Consider the following 26,893-nt stretch of genomic DNA (forward strand, 5'->3'; position numbering starts at 1 on the left):
AGGAGAGAAGAAGAAATTTCAGAATCCCAGAAACCGAAAATTGGGATTCTGAAGCCACATATCCTGCCTCTGCACTCCCAAGAAGAAAGGTGAAAGAAGACTGGGGAAGAAGATGCGTGTGTGGCGCCAGGCCAGGAAGGTGCAACCATTAGATAGGTGCATCTGGAGTTCAAAAACAGCCCTTTTCAGGGCTACCCAATACTCTAGAAAAGAAATAACGATCGATTTGCCAATGTGTGTAGGTAGAGTAGTGTGAATATAAACACTAACTCTTTTTTTTAAAAAATGTGAGGGTATGTGTTTGTGTTCGTAACCGTTCACGTAAGTTCGTGTGAATAGTAGATTATGGGTTTCTTAGCGTAGGTGGAGAGTATAGTTTGGGTTTTATTATATGAAATGAGAAAAGTAGGGGGATGTTTTCCTTCACGTCCGCGCGTTGTTGTTTCTTTGGTTATGATCTAGGTAAGATCAATTTTATGTTTTTAGGGGGATGTTTTCCTTCACGTCCGCGCTTTCACTATAAGAACCCACAGTATTCGTCGTTCAAACCATTCTACAAAGAAGATGGCTTCTAACCAAATGGACAAAATACAAACATTGCAAGACGTTTTAGACAACTTAGGAATGATGGAGCAGATGTTAACCATTATTCCTATAGTCCCCATCGTGTAAAGATGGAAATTAATAACTTAAAAAAGGTAAAGGACAAGATTAGTGGTGTCATGAAAGAGATAAAGGAGGAGAAGGAGGATGAAGAGGAAAGAATAAGAATAAGCAAATGGAACGAAAAAATTGAAAAAGAAGAAGAAAATGAGAAGAGGAAGAAAGAAGAGGAGGAAGAGAAGAAGAAAGAAGAGCAGGAGAAAAAAAAGAAGAGAAGAGAAAGAGTGTAGGAGATAAAATAAGAACTTGGTGGAGAAAAAGAAGAAATTAGAAGCAGAAGAAGAAGAAAACCCAAAGGCCCTTTTCAGGGCCAGCCATATTTCTCGAAAAGAGATAGCCTTTCAATTGCCTACCCCTTCTTTTTAAATTTTTAAAAAAAAAATAAAAAAAATCCCATGTTAAATTCCCCTTGTACGTATATTGACCCACGATTTATTCCCATATTAAATTCCCCTTGTACGTATATTAACCCACGATTTATTCCCATGTTAATTTCCCTTGTACGTATATTGACCCACGATTTTTCGCCATGTTAGATTTCCCTTGTACGTATATGTTCCCAAGGGGGGTCTGTAATGCTAATTCCCATTGTACGTATAGTATCCCCCTTAACTACTGGCATATACACTTAGAAATAATCTTTATACTGAATATTGTACTATGTACTAAGAATACTAAATTAAAATTGTATACTAAAACATGAAATTTGGATCCGTATAATCAATACAATATCATACGTCTATATTTTGCTAACAAGGTAGAGCTCGTAATATTTATAATAAAGATAATGAAAATGTAACGATAATGGTGATGCTATCTATTTTTAAAGATGAAATATATATTACTACAGTATTCCCACTCTCCCATTTGTTTATATCACTCCGATTTAAAAATGAAAAGCATCAAAGATATTTTTTAAAAAATGCACAAAACTTAGTCACTTCTTTCATCAATTTATAATTTCTAACCTGATTGTTGCCAGAAGGTCCCAAACACTGTCAACTTATTTGCGTTTCAAAAACTAAACGAAAGCCCTCAGTGTAAACGAGCAATCTACTCATGTCACTGGAGATCTAATTTGAATCAGACTGGCAAGCAGACAGACTGCTCAGTGTCCTTAGCTGTTTTCTATAATAGTCTATTTCAGTAAAAATCGTGTCGCCTGCGTCCAATATTACAATGTCTAGTTTTAACATATCAAAACAAATTCAACAAATTATAACAGAAAATCTTGTAAACATGTGTTCAAAGAGAAGCAACTCCTAACTATACGGAATTATTGAGAGTATTATAGACAGTGAAATACATCACATCTGTTCTCGAAAACATAGTTCCGCCCATGGGCGCCCGCACATAGGGGCAAGAGGGTGGGGTACTTGCCACTACAAGTTTCCCCCCTTCCATAACTCTGCGGGCGCCCCTGGACCCGTCCATGCAATTATGGAGACGTCTTTGTAAAGAAACTTTCGTTTGATTCGAAATACCATCAAGTTGACAGTGTTTGGGACCATTACGACAGTCTGGTTAGAAACCAGTGGCGTTACTAGGATTGGCGTCACCCAGTGCGGTAACTAATAGTGTCACCCCATGGACCTCCTTCCGTAAGAGACCATACAAAACTTTTATAGTCATTTTAGTGTCACCCTCTGATGGTGTCACCCGGTGCGGTCCGCCACTGTTAGAAATTATAAAGTGAAGAATGAAATTACTAAATTGTGTGCATTTTTTTTTATATCCTTGATGCCGTATATATTTTTTTTTTCATCGGTAGGGGGTACAAACGGGAACGAATGAGAATACTATAATCCTTCTTTTAAAACAGCATCTTAGTTTTCTCCCCATAATTCCTAATGTAACATTTAATTTATGCAAATTACTAAAACTAAATTGACTGATGCTGCTATAATTAACCATAACATTATCACTGTATGTTTATTACTTTGCTTGATCAGTACGCCCTTAATTTATATAGACCATTCTTAATGAGATCCTCATGAATATTAATGTATCGCGAAAACGAGGCTACGATAGGCAGATTGAGAAAAAAATATGGCGTCTTACTGTACATCGAGTAGCGATCTGAGCTGTTTGCCAGATATTTCTTTTACATTCGTTGAGAATTTCATCACGGGTGTCTCCAGCAGTTCAGGGAATGAACAGATGACAAAAGGATTCAAGTATTACAGTGAGGGATATGTCCATTCTCTTAAACGTAAGTTGATTTACGTCCTATCTTGAGTGTACTTTTTCTCTACTACACACAAAACACATGTTAACGATATAGAAATGAAACTATTTAAAGCATGAATTTTGTTTCTGAGTAGGTCTGGTTTAAATGTACAGCTATAATCAATCAATACTGAGGTCAAAACATGCGGTCAAAATAAAACATTTACAAAACGTGCATGGTGACACAAACTGCCGTTTTAACCAACCACGCCCCCTTTCTCACCAGTAGAGACTTTGTGGTGCGCTTTAAATAGTTTTGGGTACATGTCGGTATGCTTGCATTTTAATTTGTATCAAAAGTACACAACCTGACATTTTTATATTTACCCACAAAACAGCAGGGTTATTTGTTCAAAGCTGTTTTATATCCATTCACATATATATACTATCAAAGAGCACCCTGCCCCCAAACACACAAATTGGTCCCTTATTTATGTGAACTTCTTCACTGTTCATTGATAATAATTAATATTAGTTTTGTGGTGTTGGTAGATGGATGAATTTTAACACCCAGTATGTAACTGCACACATTAGATCAAGTAAACATAATAGGGAATAATCGTGTCTAAACAATATAACATTTTGTCATTTTATGTATGGATATTATGTTAATCTGTTTATTAAACTGAGTTTCTCTTTTATTTTCAGTTTATAGAGATGGAAATGAATGCCTTGTCAAGGGACGGTGTTTTAGATCACAAAAGAAGAACGAGTCACCACATGTTGTTGAGGTAAACCTGTCATTTGCATTTAGATTTCATTCCTGAATCTAGTCATCTTTATTTCTGTAACAGGCATCAATCATCAGATATTAGTTTTGGCTTGTGTTGCAAGTTACAGCTTGTGATCATGACTACTTAAAAAGCCTGTGACAGAGAAATACAATTTATTTATAATAAAGTTATATTTGTATGCATATTTCAATAAGCAATTAGATTTATTTCATGAAAGTTTCAACTGTTATGATTTTTAATGTTTCCATTCTCCTATTCAGATGTGAAAAATCAGCAGTATGGGCATCCATATCTTACAATTACAAATTGAGTGTTTATATTTTATATTTTTTATATATTATAGGTTGTCATTTCTGCAGAAAAGGTGTCCTCGACAACATGCTCGTGCATAATTGGGCAGAGTGGTGCTTCCGGACATGTAACAGCTCTTTTGTACCAGCTGGCTTACTATAAAAGCAGGAAAATGGGGTTAATTCCAGCTGACATAGCTAAAACATCATTACCTCAGACCTGGCATCAACCTACGGGAGAGAAATTGAAAGGATCAAAAGTGGATGATCTAGTTGTCCAGGGCTATGACTGTAGCAATCCCCACCGAGCTACAAAGGGTATTAAATCTACTATGTACAACCCTATTCCAGATGATGCCCAGTTTAATGCAAGTGAGCTCGCAGAAAAACTTAAGGATTTTAACATGCTATTTTCCACTGTGTTCAGTGGTTCTGATTCTCATCAGGTTTTAACACCTTATGGGAAATTTGTGAAGGGAAGCATTTTGAGTTACCAGCAAAGAATGTGCAGTGACTATATAATGAATATAATGGACATTGACACATTTATAGAATTGCCCAGTAATAATGTGATGACATGTAATGTTGTGACAGTGTTGACTGAGACTCAAACAGTACAGTTTGACACTCTGTCAGTAAGTGAGACTGAGAGCTGGGAAATTGAGAAAAACACCAGGTTGCAGTCCAGAGACCCCAGATGGCACAACATCAGAAAGGACAGGATAACAGCATCAAATGCTGGAGAGATTGCAAAACGCAGAAAAGGTGAAGCTTAGTTTTTTTAATTGTTTTATTGATATAATTATGATCATATTTCAAGTGTCCTTGTACATGCAGTTACAAAACTGGTGACCAATGAAATTAATGTTCATTAAAAAAATGAAGTATACCAAAACATTCAACACATATTTTGTTAACATCACCAGTTTGAAATCTACAGATTATTATACATTACATTGGGCTTACTTTTCAACAAATAAATAATAACTTCAATGTCTTGCACATGCGGTCATGATGTGGAGCTTCGTACAACTTCAAACATAAGCTGATGCCCGATGTAGGTACATGACTGTAAATAAAGCTGCCTATGTTCAAAAAATTTCTCTCATACAAATGTTTCATGTGCAGATGGTGAGAAGTTAGCCAAACGTTTAAGAAGCACCAGACATGTGACCACTGCTGCTATGAAGCATGGCTTGGAATCGGAGGGGTTAGCAGCAAAAGAATATAGCAAGGTAAACTGCCACTTTAATCAAAATTAAAATTCAAGTACTGCATAACAGACGTTACACTAGAGCTCAAAAGGAATATGAATGAATTTAAGGTGCAGTTTTAAAATATTAAAATTATATTCAACACTTAAAATATTATTGAAATTCAGGTCTTGCATAAATGCTGTCTGCGATACAATTTGGCCATATCATATTTCTTCAAATAAACTTAACAGGGCTGTGTATTTTCCTAAATTAGGATTGTTTTTGGAATACAAAATGAGTATGCTGTAAAGAAAAGAAGAAAAAAAATTATCAGATTTTTATCCTTTTTAAAAGAAATTTAAACAACAAAAATTTGTAAAACCTGCTAAGAAATCAAGGAAAATAATTTGTATTGCATAAATGACACCCCAGTGTGTAGGAACATTTTATTTGAATAAGAAACAAAACCACCTTTTAAATTATTGCGACTTATGATTTTGGTTTGTTTTTTAAAAAAAAAAACTTTTTTCTTCTAGAGAATGAATGACAATGTCAATCTGTACCCAAGTGGCATAATTGTGAGCCCATTTTGTCATTGGCTTGCTGCAACTCCTGATCGTAAAGTCTACAACCCCAACAGGACACCCCCTTATGGTTTGTTGGACATCAAATGTCCAGTTGCAGACACTTTACTATCTCTGAAGTACCTTGCGGTCTCTAATGATGCCTTGAAATTGAAGACAAACCACAACTACTACTACCAGGTTCAAATGCAGTTGGCAGTTACAGGACTGGAATGGTGTGATTTTTGTGTGTGGTTGGAAAATGACTTTCATGTTGAGACTATTCTGTTTGACAGGGAATTTTGGCAAGTTGTCAAGGACAAGCTTGATCTCTTCTATTATAGATTCTACCTCAATTAGTAAGTTCTCCAGTTTGTATATATGCATATAAATGTTTTGTAAGATATATTAAAATGAATTTTCTATGCCTTTTCATTATTAAATCATTCTGACAACTCCAAGCTATGTATTTAGTGTAAGCAAAATGGCTGCAAGTCATTTGCCAATGTGGACTTTGTCGCACTGCTTTTAAAATCTACTTACATAAATTGTCAATTTTAAATTCAGCTTAGCTGGTTTTACTTACTATATATGTATATAGGCCAGAAGAGTCACCCATAGATGCATGATAGAATTGTGTATCATGTTCACATGAACCCTTTGAGTAATCGTATATATATATATATATATATATATATATATATATATATATATCGACACACACACATCTTACCAAAGGTATTTGCATGAAATTCAAGATTGCAGTGAAATATGGTGCGATTTTACTAAAGGTGTTTTAAAAAAAACTTGTATATTACTGAAATGTTAATAAAATGAATTAGATTCACACATCCTAAAGGTATTTGCATGACAAGATGCCAATGAAATGTGGCATGATTTTAAGGTCTAAAATTAAACTATTGAAATGTCATTAAAATGAACCATATGTGGTACTTTCATAATGTCTCAGTATCTTTGTTTTCATTCATAAGTTCTACATGATACTTCCAAGTCACAAAATGTTATTTCTTTTGTTTAATTAGTGGTCGTTTGAACAAAGTCAGTACATTTGCTACTGTCCACAACTGATTTATTGACCCAGATATTGTCAAAGGCACCACAGACTGTAATAACTTGTATTCTTTCACCCTCTTAATGTGTCTTTCCACATGTATCCTCAGGCTTGCAATTTTTTGATTGTCCTCCACCTGGGAAGCTGTGAACTGCCCATCACTACACCGAAAGTGTGGTGTTGCAATGGAAACACCAGTACCTTCTAAAACTTTATGTAAAACAAAACCTTTATCTGCCATGATTTGGTCCCCTGGTTCTAACAAATCTATAAGCCCTGACAGCTTTGTGATCTCCACATCACTCATGCATCCCGAGTACAAGGAAGACACAAATGTGATTGCACCGTGTGGGGCTATCCCTACCAAACCTTTCCAGGTGTTGTGAGTTTTGTAGTTTGAATAAGTCTTTGATGCAAGCACTAGAGATGAGGGTCTTTCTGTAAATATTTCTGTGCAGTCAATAATAATTCTAGTTCCTGGGTAGGACAGTTGAAAATCAAGAGGCATATTTGCTTGAACCTGCTCACGACTTGGCCAAATATTTATACTTCCCAGTAAGAAATACAAATAATTTGTCCACATGATTATTTTCCGACTTACAGAAGACCTGTGAATATTAAATCGAACAGACATATCTTCAACGGGAAATCCACATCTCAATCTACACAAAAACATGAAAAGTTCATCCACTGGGTCCATTGCTTTTTGCCGTCCCCTGATGTTGATGTCATTCCCTGTGCTGTAATATAAGCTCTTCATTCTAATTGCAGTAGGTTTGATGCTATTGAAGGTTATAAAAAACCTCATATGTGGGAAAACCAGTGTAAAATTCTATCATTTCATCATCGTCTGTAAATCTGTTCAATCCAAATTTCTCCATGTTTATTTTTTTATTCAAATCTTGCAGTTGCCTTTCCTTCTCTTCCAATTCTGTTTCTGCTTTCCTCAGTCTCTCCTCCAGCTCTGTAATTTTACTTTTGCATGCTATATGCAACTCACAGGATCTGAAGAAGATAAAATAATAATGTAGCTTTTCATCAACATTTGTAACTATAATGGAAACCAAAAAATATAACTAGCAAAGTTACCAGCTTCACTATAATTTAAAATTATACTAGAGTTTTAACAGAGGTTGCTTTCCACTGATTGTCTGCTCTTTCTTTCTCTCTCTCTCTCTCTCTCTCTCTCTCTCATACACACACATAAACACACTCTGTCATGCACACACACACCATGCACACACTATGAAATAAATGTGTAAAACAAAAGTTACAAAGCTATGGTTTGATACATATCAGTGCCATCTAGAGGAGAACAGCAAGCAAAATAAGCCCAACATAAATCATGTCTTTTAAACCTTAACCTTCCCTGTTGATGATGACACTGCCATCTGAATAAGCAATATATATGTCTTACATTTGCTAAAATAGAGATAGTAGAGTTGTCCATCACAAAAAGAACTACAAATGTACTCTGAAAACAGCTGATACTTACTCATCTGATGTCATTGGTGACTGGTTTTCAGGCACTGGCTTATGAGACTCATTGTAAATGTCAACACATGGAATCTCCAATTCTTCCAAAATGTTGTTATCCACCTTCTTTGCAATTGGCTGTCTCACTGCAGGTGGTTTTCTTGCTTTCCCTTCAGTTGTCCAAGCAAATATTGATGGAATAGCATCTTGTTTTAAGCAACGTCTGTTGGGTGTCCATCTATAGTCCTGTTGCTTAAAGTGTCTAGAACAGACAACTGTATTTGTGACAATCTAAGAAAAGGAAAAATAAACCATGAGTTAATTGCAATAATTAGTTGTAAAAAAAACCCAGTCATTTCAGCACAGGCCGTTGAAATTATGTTACTAGTAAATAAAAATGCCAGAATATGAAGACAAAAGAGAGGGAAAAAATCACACACACACAAATAAATATATATATATATATATATATATATATATATATATATATATATATATATATATATATATATATATATATGTATGTATATGTATATATCTGCTTCCCTTTGGAGGGGTATTATCTGACATCAACTTACTACAATGATAGAATTTCAATGGCCTGTGATTTAAGTGTGCGTTTTCCCTTACGTTTACACACATCAATATGTTTTATCAACAGCTTCATTAATTCTTATCCACTCTCTCTCTCTCTCTCGTAATTTCATTCAACTTGTACTCTCATCATTTACATTGTACTGGTGCTATCTCTCTTCTCTATCGTGGTCATTTACATTCTACTTTTTTTTTTTAACGAGGTAATAACGTTTACTTTTTCTGTACTTACTACTCCTACGTCAATTCATAATTTCTTATATGAATGCGCTGCGTGGAGGTACGCCCAGCTTTCGATGACCCCATTATGTGGAATGTTCTAGGGGTAACATTTTTAGAAACCTGTCATTATAAAACACACATACATACAATCATTTGCTTCATCGACAGAATCTATGTTGCGTTTCGATTTCTCTTTCTTACATCATTCAGTTGCAAGAAAATATAAACACAACAACAATCATCCAGTTTCTTACCTTAAAATTCGGCCCCTCATCACGACGTATTGCAACAATCCATTTTCTACGAAGCTCCATCTTCTTCACTGATGGGATATGGTGGAAGCTTAAATCTATGTGAATTCTAGCATTCCCATTGCACAACGGAACACAACAATAATTGTCACGATTTTTTCTGTTGCCGGTATCAACTGTAGCAGCCATGGTTGCGAGGTAAAATGAAGCTGGTGCCTACATTAGCCTCGTTTTGGATTCGTTGACCCAGGGTCACATGAATACATGAGTACATTCTAAGAATGGCCTATAGATGACATCATCTGACCATCAATTAGCTACACTGAATACCATTCTGGAACAAAATCTAATGCTGACTTTATATAGTAGATATTGGAATTAGTCCCTGGTTATACAGTTAGTTTCCCATACATCGCTGCTGTCATTCTAAGCAGCTGACTTTTTACAGATCCTCTGTGCTGTATTCGTCCCATATTCTCTTCGGCCCATTAAAATTTCATACGCTATATGCAGTGCCGGATTACCAAAGAGGCAAAGCAGGCACCGGCCTAGGGGCCCCGCGACAACGGATCAAAATAATATTGAAAAAACGTATTTGGAGATAATTTGCGAGGGGGACCAAGATTTCGACTGCCTATGGGCCTCCACAGAGTGTAAACCGTCATTGGCAATATGATAGTTATTATAGGTGGGCCGAAATGGCGTGTCAGTACTCCTGCTTAGAGATGGACTGACCCATTTTTCCAGTTGGGTCTTAACTTTGCTCATTTGCGATGGAGAGTATTGATTCAGGAGGAAATAATCATAAATATGGGAATATGTTGTTTCTATAATTGAATTTCGTTCTTTGTATCAACCAAATTAGATGCGTACCTCTGCCCACCTTTTTATTCTTCTGTCATACAGAAATACTGTACACAACTCGATCACTCCACTCTCTCATGGACTATTCCTAAAATAACCCCAATCCTGTATTTTGATTGGCTAGCGTTTACGATATAAGGCTTACACTCATTCGTTTTATTCTTTTTCAGTTACAAGCTTGCGGTAAATGGTGAGTTATTATTGTTTGAGCATAGAACTGTCATATTAATGCAGATATTTATTTTATTAACACACGCTCAGTTAATGGCAACTAAACGGAGTATTGTAAATAAAATTTGATAAAAATCCATTTTAGTTTTTGCAGCTTTTAGCTTACTGCATATTATAGAGAAGGTTACATTCTTTTTTGGTTCATCAGTTGTTTTTGCGTTGCATCATCTTCTGGGTGAACCAAGGGGTATTTTGCACATTAATTCATTTAATAACAGAAAAATTTAACTCAAGAATAGCAACATATGAAATCATCAAATCATCGTTGCTTTTGATTCGTCTTCTGTTATTTATGATTGATTGTTGTTGATATTTATTATTATTATTATTATTATTTAATGTATATTATAACAACTTTTAATATTACAGTGAGACTACTATCGTTATACCTGATTTATTAAAAGCACCGTTTGTACTCACTTGCAAGTCGAGACCAACTTCACCCAATGCACTGGCAGATCTGAGTCTATGCAGTTTATAAGGAGTAATCAATTGTAAGGAGTAATCATGTATAAGGAGTAATCATTTATAAGGAGTAGTCATTTGTAAGGAGTAATCATTTATAAGAAGTAATCATTTATAAGGAGTAATCTCTTGTAAGGAGTAATCATTTATAAGAAGTAATCATTTGTAAGGAATAATCATTTGAACAAATAACAGATTTTGGTCCGCCAGTAAATTATGCAGCACTAGAATGTGGTTTATATTGTTTGCGGTTGGACTTGTTAGTGAGTACATACAGTATAGTGTTGTCATGGTGCAGATTTCATATTATAGATCTGTAGTTGTGTTGTTTTACAGAAATAAATGCTTCAAGTTTTTTTCTCTCGCAGTTATGCATATATGAGCACATGTAAACATACCTACTGAAATACTAATGATGATGATGATCTTTCTTTGTCAGCAGTAAATGTGGGATCTGTTGATCAGTGTGTAAATTCATCAGTCTGTGTGTGTATGTATGTATGTGTATGTGTGTGTGTGTGTATATATATATATATATATATATATATACACACAATTAGCAATCATACTTTTTAAGATAAGTAACTTTTTGCTCTAAAAGTGTGCACACATTTTTCAAATTTGGATTCTGTTTATCTATTAATAAAGATGCAATTTTAGGCAGCATTTTACAAAAATTAAAAAATCTACATATTTTTCAACAGTCATTTTCACACCTCATTACAAAGATTCTGGAATGTTCCACTGGATTATAAAGGGAAAACATTGGTGTGAATTAAATAATGCATGTTTTACTTCCATCTGTCTGTATGATTCCTTGAGTCTGCCCAATAACTTTAAATTGGTTATATTTAGACTCGGTATTCTCTTGTCTGCTGAATAGTTGTGAGATCATGATCAAACAAGGATTACCATATATATATATATATATATATATATATATATATATATATATATATATATATATTAACTGCAAAATTCTTCTGACCTTGAATTGAAGTGTAAGGTCAGAGTAAGTTGTTGCAGATGTTTTTGTCTTTATAGAATTTATATGCCATTGTTTTTTTTAAATATTATTTTTATGTATTTTTCTTATTAGTAATATGATTGTTGTTATTTACAGATTGTTACATTGAATTATCAAAATGCCAGCAGACGGGCAAATTATTCCACTTGAAACGGAGAAGGTTGATTGTGAGAGAACTAAAGGGATTCGCTACAGATGTCTGATTGAAATAATAAACGAGCGGATTCAGGCACGTCAGCGCTGGTTCTCTTTAGAATTTTTCCCACCCAGGACTGTGAATGGAGCAGTTAATCTGATTGGAAGGTAGCTATCCAATTCTGAATTGGTGAAACATTAACACAGCTATTTGTGGCATCCATTAGCATGTCTCTCCTAATGTTGATATATCTGCACAAGTGAAAATCCTGGACAGCAGTTTTCCTCTGGAGATGAGGGGAGATTTTGGTCGCTTACTGAGACATCCTGTTTACTCAGAATTATTATTTAATGCTAAAATACTACAAGCTGAGCAAACAAAATTTAAGGATGGAAAGAAATGAGAATTCAAGTGGTTGAAATCAAGTTCGAGGATACAAATCTGTCCTTCCCATAAAGCTGATTTTAGTATCTGCTACAGTGGCTAGAATGGTGTTTGCAAGCAAGGTACAGTGTCTTGGAATACTTTGTTTTGCAAGCAGTGTTCAGTGTCTTTGGAATACTTTGTTTTGCAAGCAGTGTTCAATGTCTGTGCCTTGTATGTGGAACACTTGGTAAAGTTTAGTTATGTTTACACATTTGCACTTGATGAGTGTACCATCTAGTGAATAATACACATACATTATGAATTAATAGGCCCGCTACAATGTGGAGCAGTGATGTCCTCAGGCCACATGTCAGACCAGGGCACTGATTGCTTATCAAGGTATTTTCAAGAGCAATAAGACCTCTGGCAGCCACCTCTTTAAAAATTATAAAGGATTTTTATGCATAAAACTTGTGCATTGAAGAACATGCAGTATTTGCACTGCAGGTAAAAATAGTGGTGACTAATGCCATGTTGATGCACCATCGTCTTGTGTACAAAGTTACTAAAGATAGAGTTTTAAATTAAGGAAATGTAAGATGAGACATACTCTAGTATGGGAAGGGCACCACTTCAGGAGGATAGAACATTGCCCAAAGAGGGCAGAGCAGCAACTTGAGAGGGTAGGGTGAAGTGCAGTCCAAAAACTGACTTGAAATAATGCTAAATGAAATCTGTTGGACCATCCATCCAGTCCTTTCTGCACAAATCCTTTACTTGTAGACCGTGACAGAATTTATGGTTCCAGGCTTGCACTTTGGCAAGCAAGAGGCCTATTAATTTTGGTATTGAAAGGTCAGAGGTCAAGGTCACTTTGAAAGCTGAAAATATAGTTCCACAAACGTGCATTTGTTTGAAGTAACAGGCCTTTCCCTTTGGAATGGCTGGCATTTGAGATGAGAAGAAGCTTGCTGATTTTGGGGTAAATAGGTCAGAGATCTAGTTCACATTTACCCAATGAAGGAAATGTGTTTCTGCACAATAATTATACAACAAAATTTACAAAGATTTTTTCTTGTTAGACAAGGAATGAACCTAAATGGCATGATGGTTGAAAAGTAAAAATCAAGGTCATGGAGACCCATTGGTCAACTGTCAAGATCATTTGTGTCCTCCTTAGAGTACTTAGGGACTGGACTATTAACTAGCTGCATTATGTGCCATATGTTGTACACTTATTTTTTTGTTGGGGCGGGGCAAAGAATGGAGCCCATTCTCAGTCTAGATATTATATTTTCCCCAATTTTGACCTGAAATTTTCCAGCTGAGAAGAGTGAAAGGGGACAGTTAATGACACTGATTTTAAGGTTCATCACACCACTTAATTCATTACACCACATATTTAGGGCCATATGACTTGACCTAAGCACATAAAAAACAACAAATTGTAATTCATTCAACTAGTTACATGCATTTATTACATAATTATAACTACAAATTTGAATTTCCACTTAAACATTCAGTTGTTTTCTTTTTAAACTTTGAAAACTTGACCAAAAGATTCAAAATCAGGTTCAAAAACATGGTTATATTTACTTTGAAACAATTCCTGTAAATGTACAGGAAGCTGTGTATAGATGTCTACACAATAGAGGTAATGTTTTCAGTCCGTGTGATCACTGATGTTATGGATGAGTAAACTCACATTACAGCTACATTTTAGGGGTCAGTTCAAAGGAATATAATGTTTTAACTTTACCAGTTTTTAGTGTAAATTAGGTCAGTAGGTAGTCATCATTTAGAATTCATACAATGATTTTGATTTGCTTATTTAAAGTCATGTGGCCCTCAGTGTACAATGACCAGTGTGGTATAATGAACTTGAAGATCCTCCTAACTTAAATAAAACTTTTATACTTATGCATGATATACATGTATAGAAAATTATTGACAAAATATTTTTCATATATTTTCATTCTTATTTATATAATTCACTTGTGAAAAATATATCCTTAAATTTTACTTGTGAAATTATAAGAATTCCCATGTCATGCCACACTTGATTTTGTTTGTCTTCATAAGTTTTCCTTGCAGCATGAAAAACAAAAACTTTTTGAGCTACAACAGATAAATGGAGACCACATTTCTTATCAGTCAGAAATTTGTTTTTTGCTGAAGAAATTTAACTTTACACCATTCCTGTCTGCACAAAATTATTTCCTCTCATGTGGAAACAAAATTTAAAAAAAATTGCCAACAATTAAAAATGACTTGTGATGCATTTGCTGACTTGCTTTATGGTGAAATAGTAGTTTACAAAATGACAAATATTTATCAGAATATAGCTGTCATCCCAAGCATACTGCTTTTATCAGTAGCTAATATTTTTTTTATTAGCTGATGAATACAGTTGAAAGTGACGCCACGTTATGAAAAAGGGTCAGTGTGTGCTGAGGAGTGAGTTTAATCTTCTAAACTTCAATTCAAGAGCTGTTATATGATAAAAATAAATTTTATTTTGCTACATTACTACTGGATATATTTTGACTTGTGAGACAAAAACAATGTATTTTCGCTTGTGGCTTTACCAATAAATAAAATATCTTTTTGGTAACACTAGATGAAATATATGTAGTATTAATGTAAGAAAAGAAAATATCCAGCAGGTATTTTTAGTAACCTTGGCTTATTTTTCTGTGTCATTGAATTGCTTTTAAAACATTAGTAAATGATCGAGCTCATCTCTGGCAGTACAGAACAGTTTAAAATTTGAAAATGTCTCTACTAAAAGTAAAGTTATGACATTTTAAAGTTGCAGATTTTCAATTGATTTGCTGACTTTTTCCTCTTATAATATTTGGCACACATGATAAATTGATGGCACTGGAAAAAAGAATTTGGACATAAATTGATGTAATACTGTTATTGTTAAAGATAAATTCATATAACTGTCAAAGTTTATAGAAAAGAACATGCTGGACTCATTTATACAATTGTTACTTGTATTTTTACAACAGGGAAAGTTATTGCAAGAAAAATCAAGCCAATATTTAAATTTTATGCTAACACAAACATCAACAACATTCTGTGTATGGTGTTAATTCATAAATGTTATTTTCATGGCTAAACCATTCAAATAAAATTTTAATAAAGCTATGCTGGTAGCTATGTATCAGTTCCAGAGTTTTACTATGCATCAAGTTTAATTATTTTCATGGTAATTGGTGAATTAGATATTGTCGTGGTAATTGGTAAATCAGATATTGTTGTGGTAATTGGTAAATCAGATATTGTCGTGGTAATTGGTAAATCAGATATTGTCATGGTAATTGGTAAATCAGATATTTGCTTGCTACTTTAAAATAATGTCACTTTTCTTTTGAAATAATTAAGTTGTAAATTATTTTCATTGTTTAGGAAATATCTTACAATTGTAAAGTACTTCTTCACACATGATTTAGAAGAAATTGTTATGGTACTGTTTACAAAAGTTTCAAAATAATTTTTTCAACCTGCATTGTTTTGCAGGTGGGTGTTGTATATGTAATTTCTATATTACTTCGGAATAAGCACAGTGATCATGTCATATTTTGATCAAAACAGTTGAATTTGCTATTAAAAGCATAAGAACAAAATATTTTGTAAGATTATGAACAAATAGTTTGTAAATAGATGGAAAATGTTCTCAGGTCATACATACAAAATGTCACCCAATCAGTGAGTCAGTAAATTTTGACATGTTTGGGTACATTTGGTGCGAAATGCAGGGTACAAAATATTTACTCAATTTAATTATCCTTACATCATTTAAAGAGTAAATGTCATATATATGCCTTTTTCCTGTATTTAGCTTAGATGGTGCAAAAATCCTCACAGGCTTTGACCCATAGTAGCTTTGTTGTTTGAAAACATACGAAACATGTCAGCATCCAAGTTATAATTCATTTTCCTCATTGGCTAAATTAATTTTTTGAATATCTATAGCCATTTAATGACACGCAAACACAATTGAGAAACCATCACGTATTGTAGGTGAACACATGCCAGAAAGAAAATTACCCGAAAAACCCATTGTGTATAAAGTATAATGTATGATTAAGAAAAACATTTTAAAAATATGAAAATTTAAAGTTGTATCAAATGATAGATAATTTAATGCCTTTTGAAATATGTATATTTTATAAATTGATTTTGTTTTGTGTGTGACACTTATAAAGTTCCAATATTAGATATTGATTTTAATAGATATTTTTAATATGTGATGCTTATCAGCTGGGGTTGTCAGTATTCGTATTGGCAGCAAACTTAAAATCTACAGTTTACAGATTTAACATTTATCAATATGGCATTGTAATTCTGAATTTGTGCCTTCTACTTTAAAAGATAATGCACAAAGGCTAAAAAAAATTGACAGAATTACTGGAAAAAACATGTACTGTATGATGAAGACATTTTGTATTGATCTCACCAGATCAAAGAATTGTGATAAAAAAACAATTTATATATAAAGAGTAAATATCATATATATGCCTTTTGCCTGTATTTAGCTTAGATGGTGCAAAAATCCCAATATAGTTTATTTTATTACTTTACCAGATCAAAGAGAGACCTTTTAACCCTTTTAAATGGAAGAAATTGACCATATACCTTTATCAGACTATTTGCCTTTATCAGACCATTTGCCTTTATCAGACCACCATTTGCCTTTATCAGACCATTTGCCTTTATCAGACCATATGCTTCTATCAGACCATTTGCCTTTGTCAGACCATATGCCTTTATCAGACCACCATTTGCCTTTATCAAACCATTTGCCTTTATCAGACCATATGCCTTCATCAGACCATTTGCCTTTATCAGACCATTTGCCTTTATCAGACCATGCAGAATGAAAGCAACATAGAGCATGTCATTATCATATAGACTATAAGTAAAATTTAATGGGGAGGTGGCTGGCATTTTGTTCCCAACCAGGATATTTTTTTTACTACAAATCAGAAGAAGAGTTTTTTCTTTTTTTAAAGTCAAATATGTGGGGTCAGAAATTTTTTTCCCCAAAAGAATCTTAGATCCCCACCACTTACCCAAAGAAAATTAAGTGGTCAGTCCCAAATGTTTCCCTTGAAAAAAACAAATTGCATTTTTAAATTGTTTTAATTAAAACCCCCATTGTAAACTAAATTCATTTTAACAATGTTGTTTGTGCTTTCCCTGTACATTGTAAATGGTACACCTCAGCAGTATCCATGCTTCTTTCTGAAAGATGTATGCTAATGTACATCATATCTTCCCGACTTCATGGTCTCCTATCCCCCTTTAGAAACAATAAAATGGTTCCTATGAAGTATATTTTTGCACTACCACATATAGTTGAATTGTTGATACCTCAGTGGTGACTGGAACATGTTGATTGATACAAGAACAGTTTTGGCCTTTGGTCTTAAATTGCTTCAAGAAGAAAATGTTTCCTTTTTTAGGTTTGATCGATTTGTGGAAGGAAAGCCATTGTTTTGTGACATCACATGGCATCCAGCCGGTGATCCAGCCAATACAGAGAAACCCACTAGCTCCACGTGTATGGCGGGGGCAATGCTGAACTACTGTGGAATTGAGACAATCCTTCACATCAGCTGTGCCAGCATTAGCATTGCAGAGCTCAAGAACTGCCTGGAGAAGGCCAAGAATTTGGGAATCAGGAATCTTTTGGCTCTTAGGGGTGGTATGTTTCACTTCAATATTTTTAGGTTCTAGAATCTTCTGGCAATTTGGAGTTAAGACTGAAAATCAAGAATCTGGTAATCCAGAAACTTTTGTTTGTTAGTCTCACTTCTGATAGATGCAAGATCTGGAAATTATAAATCTTTTGGCACTTGCAGGAAAAGTCTTCCAGTAATTTGGGTGTGCAGAGCTTTTTCATATTTGGGAGGGAATACTGACTGCCAGGAATTTGTTAATCTGGAATCATCTGGCATATCGATGAGTGTGATATTTATGGATATCTTTATTTGAATCAAGGAATGTATGGAGAAGGCCAGGCAAATTTGGAAATATAGTATCTTCAGGCACTCGGAGGATAAGTCTGACAACCAAGAATTATTAAATCTCAAAATCATGGGAATCGGGAATATTCTCCACTCAGGGGAGATAAACACTCTTATGCTGTAAAATATTTTGGTTGTCAGGGGAGGTAAATTTGACACTCTAGAATTGGAATCTTATAGCTCTGAAGAGGTTAGCATATATGCCAGCCATTATGCTTGCCTGTACATGGCTTTTACTTTTTTTGGCTACATGAAAAACAAAGCAATAAAAAGATGCTTTTGTCTTTTGTATAATTATTTCTTCAAACTCACACTCAATAAATTTGAGAATATTTTATAAAAAATATAGACTGCTGCATAAGGATAGATTAAGTGTACATTTGTCCATCATAGATGTACATGTACTTAACATATTTTCTAATCATATGAGTCATTTCCAAGAAAACAGATTTCTACAGTTTTAAAATTATTCTCACATTTTATTATAATTTGATATGGTCAAATAGTGGACTAGTCTATACTTTAAAAAAATGGTGTCAAATGTTAATTTAAACAGGCTTTATTGATGTGATATGTGGATGTTATATGATTGAAAAATGTTAGAGGAGAGGGATATTTCTAAACTTCAAAGTATGTCATATCCCAAAAAGGACAATTCACTAGCACATTACAAATCTGGTGCCCCAAGTGGTCGAGTGGTCTAAAGCACACACCGTTACGGATCACGGCCATCTCACCTCTGTCTGTGTGGGTTCAAGTCACGGGTTCGGCCTATGTTGGTATGTGAGAAAGCTTGCCAGTAGCTTCTTGTGGGTCGGTAGTTCTTTCTGGGGTTTTCCTGGGTTCTTCCTCTACCATTAATACTGGCTGCCATGTATAGCCTATCTTGTGCTGAAAAATGGTGTTAAACACTACAACAACAACAACAACAACAACATTACAAAAATAAAAAGAATGTGAATGATAAAATACGTTGATAATAGATTGAACACATAATCATGCTCATTGCAGAATTTGTGGACTTCTTGATTATTCAATGAAAGTTAGACAAGTAGACTGTGTAATGTGAGTGCTATGTAATGTGAGTGCTATATATAAATAATTTGTCATTATGTTTTATGTTTGTATTCTGGTACTAATCCATATGGATTGTCCCATTTGTAACCAGCTGCAGGCAGGCCAAGTTTAGCAGCAAACATAAATGTAAGTCTTTTGTACAGTTTCCATATAATATATACTTTTTATGTTCAGATTACACAATTTTGTAACTTCTTCTAGCAGAAAGTATGCTTACTCCTCTTGAGGTTGGCATGTATGTGGTATGCTTATACCTCTCTAGGGGTTGGCATGTATGTAGTATGCTTATACCTCTCTAGGGGTTGGCATGTATATGGTATGCTTATACCTGTCTAAGGGATGGCATGTATGTGGTATGCTTACACCTGTCTAAGGGTTGGCATGTATGTGGTATGCTTATACTTGTCATGGGGTTGGCATGTATGTAGTATGCTTATACCTCTCTAGGGGTTGGCATGTATGTGGTATGCTTATACCTGTCTAAGGGTTGGCATGTATGTGGTATGCTTATACCTTTCTAGGGTTTGGCATGTATATGGTATGCTTATACCTGTCATGGGGTTGGCATGTATGTGGTATGCTTATACCTCTCTAGGGGTTGGCATGTATGTGGTATGCTTATACCTCTCTGGGGGTTGGCATGTATGTGGTATGCTTATACCTGTCTAAGGTTGGCATGTATGTGGTATGCTTATACCTCTCTAGGGTTTGGCATGTATGTGGTATGCTTATACCTCTCTAGGGGTTGGCATGTATGTGGTATGCTTATACCTGTCTAAGGGTTGGCATGTATGTGGTATGCTTACACCTTTCTGGGGGTTGGCATGTATGTGGTATGCTTATACCTCTCTGGGGGTTGGCATGTATGTGGTATGCTTATACCTCTCTAGGGGTTGGCATGCATGTGGTATGTATGATAGCCATGAATATGAGAATCAGGAATCTTCTGAAAATAAGGGGAAGCAAATCTAACAAGCTTTATGTAAAATCAGTTGGATTTGGAAGAATCTTTATACAATTCTAAAGCTGAGCAGAGAGGCTGTCTAAAATTATGAAAAAATTGTTCATTTAAAACATAGGATTCTGTACATTTCACAAATCTTTAATTGAATCAAAAACGGGAAACATTTTGTGGCATATTATAGTTATTTTTTTGTCGGCGTATTGATGATTTGTTGAAGCAGTTTACTTGGATCTAGGAATTTTGACAAATTTATAAGAAATTGATCAATTAAAAAATGAATGTGACATTACTGTGTGTTTGATCTCCACAGATCCTGCAGATGGTTCTGAGACATGGACATTTGTTGAGGGTGGATTGAATTATGCTGCTGATATGGTGCGTTTCATCAGGAAGGAGTATGGAGATTATTTCAATATTTGTGTAGCAGGTAAATAGACCAAGTTCTACTACCTAAAATGAGTGTTGGAAGGGATATCTTTCCATTTATTTTGCTATTTCATGTAAAAAAAAATTTGTCTAGCAGAAAAGATGAAACTTTCAGCCAAAGCTCTAATCGGTTTATTTCCATATTAGAAAAAATATTGACTTGAATGCATACAAAAAATTGTAAAGGCACCGTTGCTTGAATTCACATCCCATTACAGGAGGCTCAGAGCGGGGCATGGTGATAATGATGACAGCCAGTGGGGTCATCTTTGAATAATTTATGCAATAAATAAATTCACTTTTCCAGTATTATATACTTTGAATCAGTTGTCAACAAGTCAGACTGTTGCACAGTTTTCTACACTTTGTTTAATCCTTAGAATAATCAGGACCTGAGTAGGAGAGGACATGGTTATTTCAGTGGACAAGCTAGTTGTAGAAAATTATGTTTTAGTCTGACTCTGCTATAACCCATGTAAAGGATGTGTTCATGGAAAAGTGAGTATTTATTGCAGAAATAAATAAATCCATGAAGCAGGTACTTGTGATAATGATGTGTTTTTTGAATTTTCATGAATGAACAAGAGACAGGTATTTATGAAGAATATCTGTGATTCCTCTCTTTACCTCATCAGGCTGCAAGGCCATGTGATCTTATAGTATGGCCCAGTTAGAAATTAAATCATATGTGGTGTTTGATCCTTAAAAGTGTGAAAATGAACTGGTGCAAGTTGAAGTTGATTGATTGATAGTGACTAGTTGAAATTGTAACATATTAAACCACTCCTTTGATAACTTCACCCAGAAAACTCATGAACCTGCCTTTAATATGGAGATAGAGTTTCTTTTGTTTAAAAAGAAAATACCAAAAAGATTTGCTCCTATTGTTTGGTTGTAAAGAAAATTGATCAAAATTGGTAAATGAGACTTTGATATAATGATTATTTTATCATTGAAAATGGTGGTTAGTACCTGGAAATTTGAAACAATACCATGCAATTCTCAATTATTAATAAGCAGTTTATTTTGTTACATTTTCTTTCCAAGCAACATTTTTATCATAGTACACTATAAATAACAATATTTTGACAACATTTCAATCAATGAAAATGTCACTAATGCCTTCTGTCATAAATACATACCAATTCAAATGTTTTGTCAAGTGAAATTCATGTTTTGGTTCCATCTTTTTATTATCATGTTAATTGGTCTTTTCTATTAAATAAAGAGGGTGGAAAAAGAAAAAAGTTAAAAGGCATGCAAATTCTGCCAGTGTAAGAGCTAGTGGTCATGTGTTGGGTCAACTCATTTCAATTGATTAATTGAGCACTTATGATTATCTGTCCTGTCAGGCAGGGAGTTCAAAATGCAGAGGAAGAGAAAAGAATAAAACAAGCTGAAAAGAGAGCTAGAAAGAAGGATAGACAAAAGCTTACTTTGGAGCTACGCCATCGTCTCCTGTAGACAGACGGATGCCAAGAAGAATATGATTATCTTAAATACTATCTTAACTTGACCTACTCATTCAAAAATGTAATCAAAGGTAGCAAGGCAACCAGACAAAATAAGTACTTGGTGAATAAAAGCTTTGTTTCGCAGATATGGTTCATTATTTAACTTTATATTTCTGAATTGGTATTCAAAGATTCCTCAAGGATAAGAAGAAGTTCACTATTACTTGCACTGAAATCATGGCAATAGTATTCTACTAATAGATCAGATATTTTAAAAATTAAGTTTTGACATTGATATTTGTTTCACAAAATAAATGTCCCAAGTTTGGGGAAAAAAGGAATCTTCATGTGTGTTTGTGTCATTTGGATTTTAAATGTAGCTGTAACAATATTTATGCCATATTGCTACGATGTCTGCAGTGTGGCAGTTTATAGTGATGTTTAGCACTGGGGCATCATGCTACATGTAGCATTATGTCCCACCCAGTCACATTATCCTTACACCAGGCCAACCAGTCCTAACACTAACCATTTAATGCTGGGCGCCAAGTGAGGCAGCTGTTAGTACCATTTTTGTAAGTCTTTGATAATGACTCAACCGAGGTTCGAACCCATGACTTCCCAAATCCAAGGCTGGTGCTCAAACCACTTAGGCTACTGGAGCTACTGAATCTTCATTTGTTGTGAATCAATAACATAAAGCAGTGACAAGTGCATTTTTTTCATGTACACATGACAATTGTTGATTCTTCATGGAAATGTATTCTTGAAAATAAATGTAATTTATTAAAAAAGTGAACAACTTCATTAGACAAGCTCTTGATTGACAGTTATTCCCATTGTAATTATAACCCATTAAATAATTGCATTGCCCTCCCACCTCCTCTCAGTTTTTTGATGTCCTACAATCATGGCATCCTCTTGTTTTGTTTGAAGTTGCTTACTAACTTTCACCCTCACCCTCACTTTTTTTTTTTTTTTTTTTTTTCTTGAACCTCAGCTAAAACCAAACATCTAGATGAGTTCAATGAATTGTCATTTTTAGTTTTTGGACCATTAATTGGCTTACAAGGAACTGGACAGTGTCATGTCCTACTTATATGGGACCATTAATTGGCTTACGAGGAACTGGACAGTGTCATGTCCTACTTATATGGGACCATTAATTGGCTTATGAGGAACTGGACAGTGTCATGTCCTACTTACATGGGACCATTAATTGGCTTATGAGGAACTGGACAGTGTCATGTCCTACTTATATGGGACCATTAATTGGCTTACGAGGAACTGGACAGTGTCATGTCCTACTTATATGGGACCACTGAGATGGAAAGGAATTTTTCAGGCCCAGGATATTACTTTGTGTACAAAATATGAACTTTGGTTTCAATCCCCTCTTTTCAGGAAAAGACAGAAATATTCCAAACACAAGATTCAGTAGCATCTTTTAGTTTTCACAGGTAAGTTAATGACACCTCCGTTCTTCAAGCCACCCTTTTGGCCATTTGGAATGATAGAACTTCAGAAGGATAGTCAGATTTTATAGAAAAATTGTAGTGTTACATGGTACAGGGCAGTGATGCAACAGGATTAGTCTAATTTTGCTTGTTATATCAGAGTGTGACATTTTGCTTTATGTACCCCTCTGTTTCAGGTTACCCCACTGGTCACCCTGAATGTACCTCCTATGCGGATGATTTGAGGCACCTGAAGGAGAAGGTCGATGCAGGTGCTGATTTTATCATAACCCAACTCTTTTTCAAGGCAGAGACTTTTCTCAAATTCCTTAGGGATTGCAGGGATATTGGCATCACTTGTCCCATAATTCCAGGAATATTACCAATACAGGTGATACATTTTTATTCCTTCAGTATCTTTTATTTAGGGTGCTTATTTTGCACACAATCTGTGGAATTTCCCACTTCTAGCCATATCTAAGAAAAACACAAAATATATTGTATAGGATTCAGATTTTTAGCTTTCCTGGTCATAGACCAGAAGAGCTTCTGGGATGTTCTGTCGTATGACATCCATCATACATCTGTAGGATGGCTTGTTATCGTTGCTTCTAAACTTCTTGGAGGATTATTGTGAAAGTTGACTCACATTCATCACAATGTCTATTTGGTCCTAAATGAAAATAGTGCCACTTGTACAATATTGCTGCCACATTGGCCATCTTGAAAATCTTGTCACTTCTTATGCTGAATGGATGGTTATATCAGCAATAGGTTTTCACTTGAAAGACTTCTTGTGATGGATATCAGGTCCTACATATACTGGTACCAACCTGACATCCAACATGGCAACCTCCTTGACAATATTGTTCTTTCTTTTCCTGGATGGAAGACTTTTTGGTCGCAAATGAAAATGATGCCAGTCTGAGATACCATATGGCCACCATGGCAGCCACCTTGAAAATCTTCTCACTATTTCTTCTGAACGGATTTGTCTTATTGACCAGTAATTTTCAGCAAAAGACTTCTTATATCTAGTTGGTTGTAAATGAAAATGGTGCCCATCTTACAGCCAATATGGCCCCCACATTGATCATTTTAAAAACCTTATTTTCACTCCAGAGTATCGGGGATGGTTTGAATGTTTCAGAGTCAAAAGAAAGAAATTCTCTTAGATTCCTGGGACTTCTTTTTGACCAGACAAACAGTTGAGGGACAGTCTAGTTCGATTGACTGAAAATAGCAAATGGTTCCTGCATAATACCTAGAAATCTCCAACATTTACATTTATCAAAACAGTGGATGACCTACACTGAGCAATTAATTCTGTGTTCAAAATCTCAAATGTCAAGGTGACCTTGACAGAAGGAATTGAAATGGTTTCAGCACAATAACATTAGTTTTACATAACATGCTTGGACCAGACTATGTGGATGACTTGCATTTTGGGTAAGAAGAAGCATATTGAGTTTGTGCTGACAGATATGCCAATGAATATTGTCAAATACAGTGGTATATGCACTTTAACATTAGTTCTACCTCATATACCTGGAGCAAGGCAGTGGACAATTTACATTGAAGGTAAGGAAAATGACTTGATTTTGAGGTCAAAAAGTCAAAGGTCAAGAAAACTGACTGAAAGATCAGTGTTTTCTGTGCAGAAATTTTAATTGTCAACCATGTACCTTCACTAAAGTTTGCGCATGTTTTGCACTGTAACTGAAAGAAGATCTCTAGTCTGCATTTTAATATTAGTTCTATGTCACACATTATAATACGAGTTCTACATCACACATTATGAGTTCTACATCACACATTATAATATTTGTTCTACATCACACATTATGATATGCGTTCTAAATCACACATTATAATATGAATTCAGCATCACACATTATAATATAAGTTCTACATCACACATTATAATATTAGTTCTACATCAAATACCTGGACCAGGCTTGTGAATGACTTGCACATTGGGTAAGAAAGAAGCCTGATTGATTTGGGAGTCAAAGATCAAGGTCACTGTCTAATAACCTATGTTCTGGACAGTGTACTTTTACCAGAGTTTGTGAAGGGCTTGCATTTAAAGTAATGAAGAAGCTTTTTGATTTTGGACTGAAAAGTCAAGTCCAAGTGAATTTTAGTAATTGTACACAGGACATGCAAAGAACATCTTTGTTATATCAGTATAATTTTGAGAAGAACTGCAGCTTTTATGGATTCTAATTAAGTTCCATGTTAGCATCAAAAACCATTTATTCAACAACCAAAAACGATGGTAATGGACAGACAGTAATTTTCTTTTGTCATTTTATAATTTATTTAATGGTTGATGATGAATTGATAAGTAGAGATCAAACATATAAGAAGAAAGAAAAGAAACCTAAATGTTGATTCTTCTGAATATTTTCTTTGAATTTAAAATGTAACAGTTTTTCATCAACCTTTCCATTTAAATTTACCAGGCTTACCAGTCACTCCGCCATATTGTGAAGTTGTCCCGATTAGAAGTTCCCCAGGAAATAATAGATGCAATAAATCCAATTAAGGACAACGATGAAGCCATTCGTAACTTTGGCATTGATCACGCAGTTTCCATGATAAAAGATCTGTTTGCAAGTGGACTTGTTCATGGCATTCATTTCTACACATTAAACAGGGAAGTGGCTACAATAGAAATTCTCAAAAGGCTGGGCATGTGGTGTGAAGACCAAACACGAAGATTGCCATGGAAAACAACAGCCAATCACTCCAGAGCATGTGAAGAGATTCGGCCAATATTTTGGAGGTGTCGACCAAAGAGCTATGTGCACCGAACATCAAATTGGGATGAGTTTCCAAATGGCCGCTGGGGAAATTCATCGGCACCAGCATTTCGTGATCTCAAGGACTATTACCTGTTCTACCTTAAGAGTAAATCACCCAAGGAGGATCTACTGAAGATGTGGGGTGAGGAGCTGGTGTCAGAGAGGGATGTGTGGAATGTGTTTGCATGCTACATCAGCAGCATGGCAAACTCTAAAGGTGTCAAGGTCAGTTCCAACCTCCAGTTTGATTTTTTTTTTTTTATTGCAGAAGAAGCATAGATGCGG

At 34.9% G+C, this 26,893-nt stretch overlaps 4 protein-coding genes across 6 annotated transcripts in view; 2 read left to right on the plus strand and 2 right to left on the minus strand.

Moving 5' to 3' along the window:
* The first annotated feature begins 2,701 nt into the window (after positions 1 to 2,701).
* LOC149781353 (uncharacterized) lies at positions 2,702 to 12,176 on the plus strand. 2 transcript variants are annotated; one of them, XM_089935443.1, is made up of 7 exons: positions 2,702 to 2,875; positions 3,541 to 3,623; positions 3,970 to 4,681; positions 5,045 to 5,151; positions 5,649 to 6,034; positions 10,325 to 10,344; positions 11,974 to 12,176. In XM_089935443.1, exons 1-7 carry the CDS (start codon positions 2,713 to 2,715, stop codon positions 12,078 to 12,080), a joined length of 1,578 nt encoding a protein of 525 aa, XP_089791569.1. In that variant the 5' UTR covers positions 2,702 to 2,712; the 3' UTR covers positions 12,081 to 12,176. The 2 variants fall into 2 exon arrangements, with proteins under 2 accessions (XP_089791569.1, XP_089791570.1); XM_089935444.1 differs by lacking the exons at positions 10,325 to 10,344; positions 11,974 to 12,176 and having other exon boundaries at positions 5,649 to 6,641.
* LOC149781354 (uncharacterized) lies at positions 6,660 to 7,522 on the minus strand. Its single transcript, XM_089935446.1, has one exon. It carries the CDS (start codon positions 7,505 to 7,507, stop codon positions 6,698 to 6,700), a length of 810 nt encoding a protein of 269 aa, XP_089791572.1. The 5' UTR covers positions 7,508 to 7,522; the 3' UTR covers positions 6,660 to 6,697.
* On the minus strand, positions 7,507 to 9,953 carry LOC149781355 (THAP domain-containing protein 1-like). The gene is made up of 3 exons (XM_089935447.1): positions 9,294 to 9,953; positions 8,243 to 8,514; positions 7,507 to 7,752 (listed from the first exon to the last, which is right to left on the minus strand). Exons 1-3 carry the CDS (start codon positions 9,477 to 9,479, stop codon positions 7,530 to 7,532), a joined length of 681 nt encoding a protein of 226 aa, XP_089791573.1. The 5' UTR covers positions 9,480 to 9,953; the 3' UTR covers positions 7,507 to 7,529.
* A 67-nt stretch (positions 12,177 to 12,243) lies between the features above and the next one.
* Positions 12,244 to 26,893, plus strand: part of LOC149781356 (methylenetetrahydrofolate reductase (NADPH)-like) — a 29,388-nt gene continuing 14,738 nt past the window's right edge. The window contains exons 1-5 of one of the 2 annotated variants that reach the window (XM_089935441.1): positions 12,244 to 12,519; positions 17,857 to 18,098; positions 20,772 to 20,888; positions 23,996 to 24,189; positions 26,267 to 26,833. In XM_089935441.1, the coding sequence (XP_089791567.1) occupies positions 17,957 to 18,098; positions 20,772 to 20,888; positions 23,996 to 24,189; positions 26,267 to 26,833 (1,020 nt within the window). In that variant the 5' untranslated portion in view covers positions 12,244 to 12,519; positions 17,857 to 17,956. Of the gene's footprint in view, positions 12,520 to 17,856; positions 18,099 to 18,126; positions 19,624 to 20,771; positions 20,889 to 23,995; positions 24,190 to 26,266; positions 26,834 to 26,893 lie in introns of those variants that run through there. The other variant, XM_089935442.1, reaches the window with a different exon arrangement.

This window comes from Sinohyriopsis cumingii, chromosome 15 (genome assembly GCF_028554795.1).
Source record: "Sinohyriopsis cumingii isolate HCF-2022 chromosome 15, ASM2855479v2, whole genome shotgun sequence".
In the NCBI taxonomy this organism is placed as follows: Eukaryota; Metazoa; Mollusca; class Bivalvia; order Unionida; family Unionidae; genus Sinohyriopsis; species Sinohyriopsis cumingii.